Raw genomic sequence first — 15,470 nt, 5'->3', positions numbered from 1 at the left:
GTCTCACGCTCTGGGCCTCAAGTGATCTTCCTGCCTTGGCCTCCCAACGTGCTGGGACTACAGGCATGAGCCAGCACACCCAGCTAAGAGAGGGTTTTACTTTTATTTTTCCAAAAGGTTTCTCAAAATCATTGCCTTATTCTCAACAGGGCTTCAAATAAAACCACATTAAGGTTTCCAGTACCAGGGTTGGTCTCAAACTCCTGAGCTCAAGTGATCTGTCTCCATTTGCCTCCCAATGTGCTGGGATTACAGGGTGAACCACTGCTCCCAGCCAATGATATGTTTTAACATGGATTTAGCTTTCAAAGCATGTATCCCAGAACCTTGCCAAAGGAGGTAAGAGAGTGTGGTCACTCTGTCCCTCTTTTGAAACACTGAAGAAATCACACCAACTCCACCTGGAGATTTTATTCTTAATCAGGCTTTACTCTCCATAAACTGAGAAATAGTGTTTCTCCCCAAATAATAAAATTACTAATTTATCATTGGTTAGTGCCTTGCAGATTACCAAGGTCTTTCACATACCCTTCTGTAAACATTTCTGTACAGGTAAGAAAACTGAGTTGCAGCAACATTTGCTCTGCTAGCAAATGACAGAGCAAGAGACAGCACAGTAAGGGAGAAAGAAATCCTCGGCTTTGGGTTCAGACTCAGGACTTGATCTCAGCTCAAGGAATCCTAGCAACACTAAACTGGTCAAGGTATGTAACCTCTTTGAGCTTCATATTTTTTTTTAAATCACAAAATATTTGTCATACCCACCCCACAAATTTATGACAGCTAAATAGGACAAAATGTAAAAAGTCACAACAAAATTCCTAGCACATAAAAGATGTCCATTGAATATATAGCCTGCCTTAGTTGCTACACCTGTAAAAGGGGGTAATAAAATCTAAGTAAAATCCACCTGGAGGATGCACTGCCACTGTTAGTTCTCTTTGTCCATTTCCATCTCCCCTTCTTCTTCCCCCACAAACCAAAGCTGCCTCCATGGAAAGGATAATTCGGCATATTAGAAAACAACCTTAGGGATCTTTTCACACACAGCAAGCGTTTAACTTATCTGCCGAACTCAAAATTGTTTCTCAGAAAAAAAAAAAAATGACCCAAATTAAATATTTTAAAAAGGTTTTTAACATGGCCAAAGTCACTACATCATTTCCATATACTGTACCTGGAAGCTCCCATGGTGATAAAAAATATTTGAGAATGTACCAACTTCAATCCATCCCTTTTGTCCCACATCTTTCCCCCATCCGGCTCAACCCTCAAAAAGGACTTCCAAGTAGATCTTTTTTATTTTTAAAGTCACAGTGCCACTTTAGTTTATCCAAAACTTAGATGGAGAGCTATAGGTCGGCGGGCGGGGGGGCGGTGCGGAATGCAGAGAAAAGGAAAATGAAGAAAACAGTGAACAAAACAATTGAGAGGAAAAACAAGTTTTCATACAAACCTGGGCTCTCTTCCAAAGAGATCATTAATTCTAAGATATTTTACTATCTGCTCAATGCTACGAAGCTTCCACGTGGCCACTGGATTAAACAGTGTGTACCAAGCCATGGCTTCCCTGGCACCATCGTTCACACAGTCAACAGCACATGCTGGCAAATTCGTTCTCAAGTAGCAGCTTACAGTCTCCTTCACCCAAAGCAGGAGGTCAACAATTGTTTTCAATTACATTTCGAATACAATTTCCAAAGGAAAGAATGCAAGAAAATGTTCCTCTCATTTTTAAGGGCTGTTTTTGGCTGTTTGGGGTTGTTTCTGTTTTGGTGGCAGTAAAGTTCTTCTTTGGTTAAGGTTTAATATTTATGTATACAATTTACTCACACCACAGAAGGTGGGAAATTCCAGTTGTTCTCGCCCTTTGAGTTTTTAGAATAATCGTATTTACAATGAGGCGCTCAGAATCTGAAACAGTTTGCATTTTAGAAGTATAGGAAAAGGGTCTTCTTAATAAGCACCTATAAGTTGCAGGCACGTAACCAATAAGGGCAGGGGAGAAATTCCCAAAGGTAAAAACACCTCCCCCATCCCCCAAACCCCAGTACCCACTTCTTTTTCCTAAGATGTAGGCCTGGAGAAGATACCAGCTTAAGAACGCAAACCACTTTCGAAAAGGACCTTAGGCTGAGCGCCCGGCTGCGCGCTATGCGGCGGGCGCAGGGGTCCTGGCCGGCCCGGGCGCTCGCTAGCTGCCCCCCTCCTCGGGCTCGCTGCTGGGCGAAGGCGCCGAGGAGGCCTTGGACTCCCCGTCGCTGTTGCATTCCGCCCTGCGCTGGGGGACGGCGCCGGCCGCGCCCTCGGGACTCCGGGCCTGGCGCTCCAGCAGCTCCTGCAGGTGCTTGATGTAGCCGATGGCGGCGCGGAGCGTCTCCACTTTGCTGAGGCGCTTGTCAGCCAGCTCCCGGGGCAGGTGGTCTCGGAGGCGCGCATAGCCCTCGTTCACGCAGCGCACCCGCTGCCGCTCGCGCTCGTTGCGCTTGCGGAGGCAGGCGGGCTCGAACGCGCCGTCCAGTGGCAGGGTCAGGTACTGCCGTTTCCGTGCGCAGCCGCTGCGCGCCCACTCCCAGCACGCGGCGTCCAGACGCAGGGCGACCCTTAGGGGTTCCCTCCGCTGGAGTCCGGCCAGGGTCCCCGGCACGCCCAGTGGCGCGGCGCGCAGCGAGTATGGCAAGGCCAGCAGTCCCGCCGGTTTACGCGTCTCCATCATTTGCCGGAAAGCACACAAATCACCCAAGAGGTCAATCTCTCAATAGAAGAAGACGAAACAGAATCTTAGAAGCAGAGGTGCTGGTGCAGACTGCCTGGCTCAGCGGGTCTGTCTTTGGAGAAGTTTCTGGGTCCAGAAGTTAGGTTCCTGGACAGGCTTCAAGGAAGCGGTGCATGATTTCTGAAGTTCATTGCACTCCTCGATCTTTTTATGAAGATTTAGCAGAGGTGGTAGGCAAAGACGTAGGACCTCCTAATCCACACTTCAAACCCCGTCTTCCCCGCTGATCTTCTTTCAAAAGATAACAAAGGGGGTTCCTCTGCCTGGTCCCCCAGCCTGGTAAGGTGAGCTCACACCAGAGTCATCTTCCAAAGCCACCAAAAGCTTTTCAATGCCTGTCATCCACCACTCTAGGTCTTCAAGAGATGAGTCGTTTGCCAAGAGCCTAGCAATCTTCAGGATTTGAGAAGAGCTCCTCCCAGGAACCTGCAGACCTCCTGGCGGCAGAGGGAAAGTGGACCAGAGGCTTTCTCCTTGAAAATCACTTGACTGTCCTTTGTGGTTTCCCGCGACCAGGTCTAATGGAAGGAGCTTTTAGAGTGTTTGCAAACTTACACTTGCTCTTTCATTTCTGGGGTCTTAGCCTCATCAAAGGAAAACTGCTTTCTTGCGGTTATAAAATGTGTCAAGTCAAGGAAGACCCGGGGCGAGGCTTGAGGTTTTTCTTCTTCCAAGCGGAATCTTTTAAAAACTCAATGAGGCATGTTTGAAGGGTACAGGAAAAATACAGACTGTAGCAAAGAATATAAGGGTCTGCATATTATGTTCCAACTTATGTTTGACTCAGGGTGTTTTACGGATATATGCGACTTTTTAAGAGCACATCAAAAGACTGAACAATAACAAACGCGCTTAGCCGGTAATTTCTCACAGTGCTTACTGTAAACACATCTTAAATACTGCTTCCCAACCTCCTCTTCTAATCTCACCCAGGATATAAGGACATCATCTTTCCATAGTGCAAAGAGTATTTTTCCATTGGATTCTTCTTCTTTTAAAAAATGCCATTTATTTTCTCGCTTGGGGGCAGGAAAGCAACATTTGAAAGGTGGAGACCCCCAGTTCCAAGGAGAAAGGATGACATCTTTGAAGACTTGTCTTTTTAACACACAACCCCCCAAAAATGAATAATTAATCCATCCGTGTTGGTAAATCCTTTGAAGATGAAAGTGTCATTAAAAATCCGACTGTACTGGTTAATGTCAAAGAATATGTTATCACACTGAAAATCAGATTTCCTCTTCTGCAAACCAGTACATTAAAGGCGCCTTCTGCTTTAAAAGTCCGACTTAAAAACAAGAGAAGCAAAAACCCCCTACATTAATGATGAGACCTTCTGCCTATTCCCCAGCAGACAAGGTGCTGCCCTAACATGTTTTTCTTTTTAGTTCGGCAAGTCCTGTGCTTCCCTGTTTGTTCTAAATGATCTGCCCGGAGCAACTCGAAAAACAAGGCAAATAAAATAGAAATAATTATTCCTTTCAGGTATAAGTCAGTCACATTTTAAAAGGTGTAGCTTGGCTGGGTGCAGTGGCTCAAGGTTGTAATCCCAGCACTTTGGGAGGCCAAGGCGGGAGGATTGCTTGAGGCCAAGAGTTCAAGACCAACCTGGCCAACGTAGCAAGACCCCCATCTTTTAAAAAGAAGAAAGAAAAATTAAAAGTTGTAGCTCCCAATGAGGTTTGTACTGGCAAACAGCCTAATATATCATCACAATTTCTCAGTAGAATTGAGAAAGCCCTTTCTATTAGGAGAAAAGTCCACCACACAGGCAGGTAGGCTGTCATACCACAAGGTACTTTTTGGCCATGTCAAATATTTTAACTTTTAAGAGTGACAGGAAGATAATGAAATATTTTAAGCAGGGAGGTGACATTTGAAGATCTGTGTTTCAAAAAAGATAACTGTATCTGCAGATTGGGGACTAGATTGGAAGAGAGCAAAAGGAAGAACAGTTGAGGTGCCATTTCTCCTTCTCAGATTGGCAAAACTGTAAAAGATTGCTGACATTTAGGGCAGGCAAGGATTTGAGGAAAGGGTAGGAGCATAAATTGCTTCAAGAAACTATTAAAATTATTATTATTTTGAGACAGGTCTCACTCTGTCACCCAGGCTGGAGGGCAGTGATGCAATCTCTGCTCACTGCAACCTCCGCCTCCCAGGCTCAAGGGATCCTCCTCCCTCAACCTCCTGAGTACCTGGGTCTACAGGCTTGTGCCTCCACATCCCAGCTAAAGAAACTGTTAAAATTAATAGTGCACATCACATCCTTTGATTCAGATATCTGTCCTGTTTTGTCCTACCAAAATAAATGTAGCAATACCTATTTATGTGTACAACAATCTTTATTGCAACATTTGTAGTGATTTTAAAAAAAGAAGAGTCCAGGTGAGGTGGCTCATGCCTATAATCTCAGCACTTTGGGAGGCCAAAGTGGGTGGATCACTTGAGGTCAGGAGTTCAAGACCAGCCTGACCCCCAGGGTGAAACCCCATCTCTACTAAAAATCCTAAAAATTAGCCAGGCAAGGTGGCATGTGCCTGTAGTCCCAGCTACTCAGGAGGCCAAGGCAAGAGAATTGCTTGAACTCGGCAGGTGGAGGTTGAAGTGAGCTGAGATAGACTGGGCGACAAAGCAAGACTCTGTTTGAAGAAAAAGAAGAAGGAGGAGGAGGAGGAGGAGGAGGAGGAGGAGAAAAGGGGAACAGCCTGAACAGCCTGAATGTCCATCAATAGGAAAAGAGTTAAAAATCTTAGATTATGCTATTATTAAAAATAATGAGTAAAATCTATATGTAAGAACTTGCAGACATATCCACAATATGTTAAGTGAAAAATGCAAATTACACAGTAACATATGCAGCGGGAACATAAAAACAATTCTACATGATGTGTATGTCCTTTATATGTGTTTCTGTGAGCATAGAGAATGAAATTGAAAGACATAAATAGTTTTTTGCATTGGTTGCCTAAAAAGAAAGGGTGGCAATGGGGAGTAAGGGGAAATGTGCATTTTTCTTTATAAATCTTTCTACTGTTTAACTTGTTAATAACAGCACTATTACTTATTTTTATAACTCAGTGAAACTTAATAAGAGAAAATGTGTAGAAAGTTCAAACAACACCCCCTGATCTGGCCCAAACCAACAGATTTATCATTAGAAATTAGAACTCTTGGATCAGGGTTTCTGGCTCCTTATAAATTCTGTCTCTAAGGAAGAAGTAGCTACAAGACTTTCTCTCTCTCTCTCTCTCCTAATACCACAGTCAAAATTGGTCAAGGCCAGGCGTGGTGGCTCATGTCTTAATCCCAGCACTTTGGCAGGTAGATCACCTGAGGTCAGTAGTTCGAGACCAGCCTGACCAACATGGAGAAACCCCATTTCTACTAAAAATATAAACTTAGCTAGGTGTGGTGGTGCATGCCTGTAATCCCAGCTACTCAGGAGGCTGAGGCAGGAGAATCACTTGAATCCAGGAGGCGGAGGTTGTGGTGAGCTGAGATCACGCCATTGCATTGCACTCCAGCCTGAGCAACAAGAGTTAAACTCCATCTAAAAAAAAAAAATAAAACCAAAAAAAAAAAAAAGTCAAATCCTGATCCTACAGTGGTCTTTTTATAGGATCCAAGTAATATAATGACCTAACTGCATGGTCACAAAAAATGCTGACAGAGCATTCTTTCCTAAAGGACAAAAGCATTGAAAATAAGTCACTTTTCCAGTAGGAACAGGACTGTTTTACTCACATGATGTGCAGGGTATGGGGTGGGGGTTACCTGTTTTACGTAAGAGATCAGAAGAAGAAGTTTTGACTCCTGATTACTCTCCAGTCAGTTTTGACCCAGATAAACATTCTCTCCAACCTAAAGCTGTCCTAAGGCTGGCTAGATCAAGTAACACATATGCTAACCTGCCAAGAGCAACTGGGGCTGGGTTTGTGTAGTCCTATTTAGGTCTGCTCATGAAAGGGGGCAGATGGGCAAGTATATCTTAATCCTTTCCTTCTAGCTTTCGTCTGTTTAAGGCTACTTTCTCCTACCGCAAATTTTACAAGGCCTCCCCTTTTCTATATAACACCCTGGTGTGAATTATGAAGAGGCACCAAACTCAAGGCTTGGAGAATGAATGGCTGACTGTAAAATTCATCTGAAAGAACTTTTGGGCAAGGATTGCCCAAATTTGGAAAAGAAGACCAAAGAATGCAACGTGCACTTTTAGTATCGATGAGGAAAAAAACACCACTTGCGATTCTAATTGAGGCTGTGTTAAATAGAAAGATTAAATTGGGTCAGGTGCAGTGGCTCACACCTGTAATGCCAACACTTTGGGAAGCTTACACAGGCATATCACTTGAGCCCAGGAGTTTGAGGCCAGCCAGGGCAACATGGGGAGACCCTATCAATGCAAAAAAATACAGAAAGTAGTCAGGCATGGTGGCATGTGCCTGAGGTTGCAGCTACTCAGGAGGCTAAGGCGGGTGGATTGATTGAGCCCAGGAGATCAAGGCTGCAGTGAGCTGTGATTATGCCACAGCACTGCAGCCTGAGCAACAGAGCAAGACCCTGTCTCCATTAAAAAGATTAATCAGGAGAGAATTACCTTTTGTTTAAAAACGTTGCATTTCTCCATATATGCACATAATAGAACTCATTTCTTCAAGTCTTCTTTTTTGCTCATTAGAAAATTTTGGCCAGGTGCAGTGGCTCACGCCTGTAATCCTAGCACTTTGGGAGGCAAAGGCGGGCAGATCACGAGGTCAAGAGATCGAGACCATCCTGGCCAACATGGTGAAAGCCTGTCTCTACTAAAAATACAAAAATTAGCTGGGCGTAGTGGCACGTGCCTGTAGTCCCAGCTACTCGGGAGGCTGAGGCATGAGAATCGCTTCAACCCAGGAGGCAAACGTTGCAGTGAGTCAAGATTGCGCCGCTGCACTCCAGACTGGCCACAGAGCAAGACTCCATCTCAAAAAATAAAAATGAATTAATTAATTAATTTCAAAGGTTTTTCCATGTAGGTCTTGAACATATCTTATTTTGCTTATTTAGAGATGTTTTATAGGTTTTGTGAAGTTTTTTTTTTCTGTTGTTCAAACTATAACTATAGTGAATAAGTTTTTTTTCTGTTATTCAAAGTTACTGATTACTTCATATTAATCTTTAATCCAGTCATTTCACTAAACTCTCTTATTAGTTCTAATGGTTTTTAATCATGATAAGATCTACATACAATTAAATGCATGGATGTTAAATATACAACTTAATGAGTTTTGAATAAATTTATACACTTGTGAAATAACACCCACTCAAGATGGTTTTTTTTGTTTTCTTTTTTTTGAGAGATGGGGTCTCACTCTGTCACCCAGGCTGGATGCACTGGCACAATCTCGGCTCACTGCACCCTCTGCCTCCCAGGCTCAAGTCATCCTGCTATCTCAGCCTCCTGAATAGCTGGGACTACAGGCATGCACCACCACGCCCAGCTAATTTTTGTATTTTTAGTAGGGACAGGGTTTTAGCATGTTGGCCAGGAAGGTCTCAATCTCTTGACCTCATGATCCACCCACCTGGGCCTCCCAAGTGGGTGGCCCAAAGTGCTGGGATTACAGGTGTGAGCCATCACGCCCAGCCCATCCTGGTATTTCAATAAGAAAGCTTCTAATGTTTCACTATCTAGTAGATATTCTTTACCAAGTTAAGGAAATTTGTTTGTTATTATCAGGAATGGCTACTCAATTTTATCAAATGCTTTTTAACATCTATAATCATGTATTTTCTTTTTTTATTTGTTATTGTAGTGAATTGCTATGATAGATTTTCTAACATTGAACCATCTTATATTCTTAGAATAAAATCCTATGAAGTCATAATTCTTTTATACACTGCTGGATTCAATTTGTTAATATTTTATTTAGAAATTTTTTTCTTATAGTCCCAAGTTATATTGGCTCATAGTTTCACTTTCTTGTGCTCTCCTTTTTTGGTATCAGCATTATTTCAAACTCTTAAAAATAAGTTGAGCGGCTTTCCATCTGTTTCTAGGTGTTGGAACAATTTGTAAAATATGAAAATTATCTGTTCCTTGGAGAGTTGCTAAAACAAAAAACATATGGATTTTTTTTTTTTTTTTTCTTTAGACAGGGTCTTGCTCTGTCGCCCAGGCTGGGGTGCAGTGGCACGATCCTGGCTCACGGAAGCCCCAACCTCCTGGGCTCAATCGACCAGCCTCCCGAGTAGCTGGGACCACTGCAATGTGCCATCACACCCAACTAATTTTTATATTTTTGTGTGGAGATACGGTTTCAACATGTTGCTCAGGCTAGTCTCGAACTCCTGAGCTCAGGTGATCCACCTGCCACAGCCTCCCAAGTGTTGCGATGACAGGTGTGAGCCACTGTGCCCGGCTATGGACCTTCTTTGGAGGTAAATTTTCAGTTACTTTTTCATTTATTTTTTCATTGCTGTTGGAATTTTAGGAGGCCATTAACAAAGACAGCGATCTGGTCTTTCTCTCTTGAATTTCCAGCTTCCTTCAATGGCAACTACTGCTCCTTTGTTTATCATCTTAGACTTACGGACAGGCAGTTCAGTTTTCACCCCTTAAACTTCTAAAATGAATCAGAACAGTACATCAGTTAAATTAACCCCAAAATATGGTGGACCCCAGGTCAAAAACTCATTCCTGATTTTATTTGCTATTTCTAATGAAGGCCATTCCAGTATAGCTGGCCAGAGGTTATGCAGTCAAATAAATTATCCACAGAATAATCCTCCAAATTTAAGAAAAATCCTCATTATCAAATTGCTAGGCATAAATTAAAACCCAAAGCTTAAATAACCTTATACTTTTAGGCTAAAATTCAGAGATATCAACATTAAAATTTCTTTGGCTAAACTCCTAAAATAATTTCCCCTCTGTGATATTATGATATATTGGGTTTTGTCCACAGTTCCTGGCTTATAAACTCCCTAAGCTCTTGTTATAGTCTTTTGTTGTAATGTTAGGGCACTCAGAAGCAGGCCTCAGAAAACAGAATCTCTCTCTTTCTCTCTCTGAACTTGCCCTGCCCTTCTTTCACCAGCCCACAGCAGAACTCTTATCTTCCACCACCTTTATAATCACGGGTCATGAGACCCTCAATTCAGGAGTCCTGCCCCATCCCCTGGAGGAAGGAACGCTGTACGGAGGAGACTAGGAAGAATGTGAACAGACAGGCCTTGCTGGGTTTCCCCATTCAGTCTACTAGTATTGGATCACACCCTTTTTGTCCAGTTACTTTTCTGCATGGTAGTCAGTCATGTCTATCCAATAATGTCTCCGTTAAAGGCTCAAGAGGACAGGGTTTGGAGAGCTTCTGGATAGCTGAACCCCTGGGGATTCCTGGAGGGTGGCACGCCCAGGGAGGGCATGGAAGCTCTGCACCCCCTCCCTGTGCCATGCTCTGTGCATCTCTTCATCTGTATCCTTTGTAACATCCTTTGTAATAAACCAGTAAACCTAAGTTAAGTGTCTTCTCGAGTTATGTAAGCCACTCTATCAAATTAATGGGACCCAAAGAGGGAGTCATGGAAACCCCAATTTGAAGCCGGTTGGTCAGAAGTTCCAGAGGCCCGGACTTGTGACTGGTGTCTGATGAGGAAGGGTCAGGGGGAAGTCTGATGGGACTGAGCCCTCAACCTGTGGGATCTGACGCTATCTCCAGGTAGATAATGTTGGAATTAAATTGGAGGGCACCCAGTTGGTGTGTGTTGCAGAAGTGATTGCTTGCGTGGGGTGTGGGGAAAACCACCCCACATTTGGTCACGAAGTCCTCTGTGTCGTGGTGTTGATGATGTGTTTTTGTTTTGTTTTGTTTTGTTTTGGCTCACTCTTTGATTTCTTATTCTGCTCAATCTAGTTAGAGGGGTGTTGTTTGAAAGACTGAGTAGAGTCTGGATTCATTCATTGTGCATGACTCTCACAGAAATTAGTACAGTTCCTTCAGATCTGAGAAACTGAATTAGTTTGAAACCAGATGTGTTCAGCCTTTAAAGTCCTAAGACTTGGCCGGGTATGGTTGTTCATGCCTGTAATACCAGCACTTTGGGAGGCCAAGGCAGAAGGATCACTCAAGACCAGCCTGGGTAACATGGTAAAACCCTGTCTCTACAAAACATACAAAAATTAGCTGGGTATGGTAGTGCATGCCTGTAATCCCTGCTACTTGGGAGGCTGAGGTGGGAAGATTGCTTGAGCCCAGGAGACAGAGGTTGCAGTGAGCCGAGATCATGCGATCTGCACTCCAGCCTGGGTGATAGAGCAAGACTCTGTCTCAAAAAAAGAAAAAGAAAAAGAAAAAAAAATTCCTAAGGGTTAACAGAACACACAAGATTACCCCAGTTCTACTGCCACATATACTGTGTTTAGAAAACAAGTAATTCTACAGCTTTTAGAGGATTTGAACAAGTACTTCCTAGGACATTAATCTAAGAGAAATATTGTTCTAAGTACTAGTGCTTAATCCTCTACACCCATGTGTCAGTTTCCTAAGATCAGAGCAGAGACTCGGTGGTAGCCAAGATAAGGGGGGCAGCCTCCTCAGAATGCTGTCAATAAAACACTAAGCACATATTTAGCTCTTGAGCCCGAGGATCAGTGATTTGGCCTGACCTCAGCTCAGTTCAAGCATATGTCCCACATGGCAAACTCAGAATCAAGGGGCAGAAAAATAGACTCCATTTTTTCCCGAGAGAAAAAAGGTTGGTTACCAAGAGGAGTAAAGAATTGGGGCTATTGACAAAAATCTCTCTATTTTACTCCCCACTCTAAAATAATTGCACAATGTAAACTAGGCGCATGTCAGGGGCTCCATAGCCACAGGTGGGTAGCAGCTATCACGCTAGGCAGTACAGTTCTAGAGTCACTGGTGTCCTTGCAATTTCTCAAATCCACCAGGTAGTCTCCTGCCTCAGAACGTTTGCTCTTGACCTTCTTTCTGACTGAGACATTCTCCCTCTAGATGTCTGCATGGATCACTCTCTCCTCCCCTTTGGTTTAAATGTCACCTTTTGAGTGATGACTTCTCTGTCTACCCTATTAAAATCGCAGGCCCATCCCCAGGCATTTTCTGTCCATTTTCTCAGCCATTCTTTTTTTTTATGTTATTTATTGCTATCTGGAATATTGTGTATTTTAATTACTCATTTCTTTATTACCTATCTTCTTCCATTATAATGTAAGCTCCAGAGGAACTTGTATTTTTTGCCTGTTTTGTTTACTATATACCCCCAGTTCCTAGAGCAATGCCTGGCACATAGTAGACACTCAACAAACATTTGTAGAATAAACTCTATGCCTCTCTGCAAATATTAAATAAAGAAGGAGGTCAGTCCTTACACTATACATTATAATTATATCAAACTTATGGCAGGAATCCCAAGAATGCCAAAGAACAGGTTTACCCACATAAAAGGTCTTTATTTCTAGATCCTCCTTACCATAAGGAATAGGAAGCAAGATTTTAAACCTTAAGTAGGGTCTGTTAAAAGTAAGATATCCTGATCAGCTAAATCTGCGGCCAAGTTTACCCACTACTGTCCTTGTCTTTAGTGCTAGGAGCTAATGTTTAAAGGTAATTTGCCCTCTGTGTCTATCTCTGATGTCCTGGAAAAATCTTAGTGGTTGTTATCTGGTTGTCTTCATTGATATTATCTCTAAGGTCTACCCTTGATTTTACTCTCCATCATTATTTCACAATCATGCTAATGCAGTCCTGTGCCACACAATGATGTTTTGGTCAACGACAGACTGGATATACAAGAGTGGTCCCATAAGATTATAATGAAACTGTCCCATACAGGCATACCATTTTTTTCATCTTTTATCCATATTTTTACTGTACTTTTTCTATGCTTAGATATGTTTAGATACACAAACACCATGATGTTACAATTGTCTGGAGTATTCCGTACAGTAACATGCTATGCAGGTCTGTAACCTAGGAGCCATAGGCCATACCATCTAGCCTAGGGGTGTAGTAGGTTAGACCATCTAGGTATGTGTAAGTGCACTCTGACGTTTGCACAACCACAAAATTGCCTAAGGATGCATTCCTCAGAACGTATCCTCCTTGTTCTGCCACGCCAAAACTCTTCATTTCTACTTGTGTGATTGGCCAGTTTCTCCCATTTTTGTTGTTGTTGTTGTTTGAGGCAGTGTCTTGCCCTGTTGCCCAGGCCAGAGTGCAGTGGCTGTGGCCTGATCACAGCTTACTGCACTGTCAACCTCCCAGGCTCAAAGGATCCTCCTACCTCAGCCTCCCAAGTAGCTGGGACCACAGGCATGTACCATCACACCGGGCTAATTTTTGTAATTTTTGTAAAGACAGGGTTTCACCATGTTGCTCAGCTGATCCTGAACTCCTGGACTCAAGCACTCCACCAGACTTGGCTGCCCCAAGTGCTAGGATTACAGGTATGAGCCATTGTGTCTGGCCTTTCCATTGTTTTTATTGTCTTAACAGCACCGTGGAGTCTCCTTAAAGGGGTAAGTCACCCCAAATCAGCAGTTAAGGCAATCTTTGAGCAACCGTTTGCTGTACATCTCCAAGTAAATAGATATGTGAGTCAATATGTGTGGCTTCAAATTATGCCAGTTCGACTTTCCCTCATGCATCAGAAATTTATTGAATATCTAATATATGCCAGGTATAGTGCTATGTTGTATAGCATTAAATAAGATAGACATGAATCTTCTCCCCAAAATTTAAAATCTATTTGGCAAAATAGAAAATTAAACAATTAATTACAATAAACATCGATAGTATGAGAGAGCATACAGTGGGCCTAGTCTGGGGAGTAGAGTCAGAACACTTCAATTTTTGACATAATTTTTAAATTGACTTTTTGAGGTATTTTTACATACAATAAAATTCACCAATGTCAAGCTTACTATTCGATTAATTTGGACAGATGTATACAGTTGTATAACCTCTACCACAATCAAGACCATTTTCGTCACTTCTAAAAGTTCTTTTATGCCCCCACTGTAGGCAATCTCATCCCCCAACCCATTCCCAACTTCTGACAACCACTTCTCTGCTTTCTATTACTACAATTTTGCCTTTTCTAGAATTTCATATACCTGGACTCATAATATGTAGTCTATTGTGTCTGGTTTCTTTCACTTAGCATAATATGGCTTTGAGATCTATCCATGTATCAACAGCTTGTTCCTTTTTATTTCTGAGTAGAATTCCACTGTATAGATACTGTACACTATCATTATTCATTTACCAGTTGATGGACATTTGGGCCATTTCCTGTTCTGGCCTATTATAGATAAAGCAGCTATGGACATTGGTGTACAAGTCTTTGTACATATGTTTTTATTTTTCTTTGGCAAATACCTAAGGAGTATGGAGAATTGTATGGTATAAAAAGTATAAAAAATTGCCGGCCAGGCATGGTGGCTCATGCCTGTAATCCCAGCACTTTGGGAGGCTAAGGCAGGTAGATCACTTGAGGTCAGGAGTTCGCAACCGGCTTGGCCAACATGGTGAAACCCCATCTCTACTAAAAATACAAAAATTCACCACGCATGCTGGTGAGCACCTGTAATTCCAGCTACTGGGGAAGTTGAGGCATGAGAATCACTTGAACCCAGGAGGCAGAGACTGCAGTGAGCCGAGACCACAGCACAGCACTCCAGCCTGGGTGACAGTGAGACTCTGTCTAAAAAAAAAAAAAAAAAAAAAAAAAAGGAGACAGAGAAAGAGAAAAGAAATCATTCTAAAATGGCTGTGACTTTTTTTTGCATTCCCACCAACAAAACATGAGGGTGCCAGTTGCTCCATATCTGCGCCAACACTTGTTATAGTTAGTCTTCTAACAAAACATGAGGGTGCCAGTTGCTCCATATCTGCGCCAACACTTGTTATAGTTAGTCTTTTTAATTTTAGCCATTCTAGTAAGTGTGTAATATGACTTCATTGTGCTTTGATTTGCATTTCTTTGATACCTAATGATGCTGCACATCTTTTTGTGTGCTCAATTGCCATCTATATATCTTCTTTGGTGAAATGGCTGTTGAGATTTTTGCCTAAGTTTTAAAATTTAATTGTCTTATTATTATTGTATTTAAAGGGTTCTTTATATATTCAAGATACAAATCATTTGTTAGATACTTGTTTTAAAAATATTTTCTCCCAGTCTCTCGCTTGACTCATTTTGTTGACAGTATCTTTTCAAGATCAACCATTTTAATTTTGATGGAGTTCAATTTGTCTTTTTTTTTTTTTTTTTTTTTGAGATAGGGTCTCTCTCTGTCACCTGAGCTGGAGTGCAGTGACACAACCTTAGCTCATTGCAACCTCACACTCCTGGGCACAGTAGCTGGAGCTACACGTGCATACCACCATGTCCAGCTAATTTTTTTATTTTTTGTAGAGACAGGGTCTCACTTTGTTGCCCAGGATTGTCTCAAACACCTGGGCTCAATCGATCCTCCTACCTCAGCTTCCCAAAGTGCTGAGGTGAGAGCCACTGTACCTCGTCCAATTTTTTAATAGTTCGTGATTTTTGTGTCCTATCAAGGTCACAAAGATTTTTGTCTTTATTTTCTTAAGTATTATGGTTTTAGCTTACATTTATGTGACCTGATTTTTATGTTCACCTCTCAACTTAATAAAATTGTTCCAAAAGAATAGACATCCAA

At 42.3% G+C, this 15,470-nt stretch overlaps 1 protein-coding gene across 1 annotated transcript; it reads right to left on the bottom strand.

The window, feature by feature from the left end:
* Positions 1-1,190: 1,190 nt before the first annotated feature.
* ASCL4 (achaete-scute family bHLH transcription factor 4) lies at positions 1,191-2,749 on the bottom strand. The gene is made up of 2 exons (XM_023196531.1): positions 2,094-2,749; positions 1,191-1,914 (listed from the first exon to the last, which is right to left on the bottom strand). Exon 1 carries the CDS (start codon positions 2,714-2,716, stop codon positions 2,195-2,197), a length of 522 nt encoding a protein of 173 aa, XP_023052299.1. The 5' UTR covers positions 2,717-2,749; the 3' UTR covers positions 1,191-1,914; positions 2,094-2,194.
* Between the last annotated feature and the right edge of the window lie 12,721 nt (positions 2,750-15,470).

This window comes from Piliocolobus tephrosceles, chromosome 10 (assembly GCF_002776525.5).
Source record: "Piliocolobus tephrosceles isolate RC106 chromosome 10, ASM277652v3, whole genome shotgun sequence".
Classification (NCBI taxonomy): domain Eukaryota; kingdom Metazoa; phylum Chordata; class Mammalia; order Primates; family Cercopithecidae; genus Piliocolobus; species Piliocolobus tephrosceles.
The sequence above is the reverse complement of the archived record's forward strand: the minus strand, read 5'-3'. Positions and strand labels throughout refer to the sequence as shown.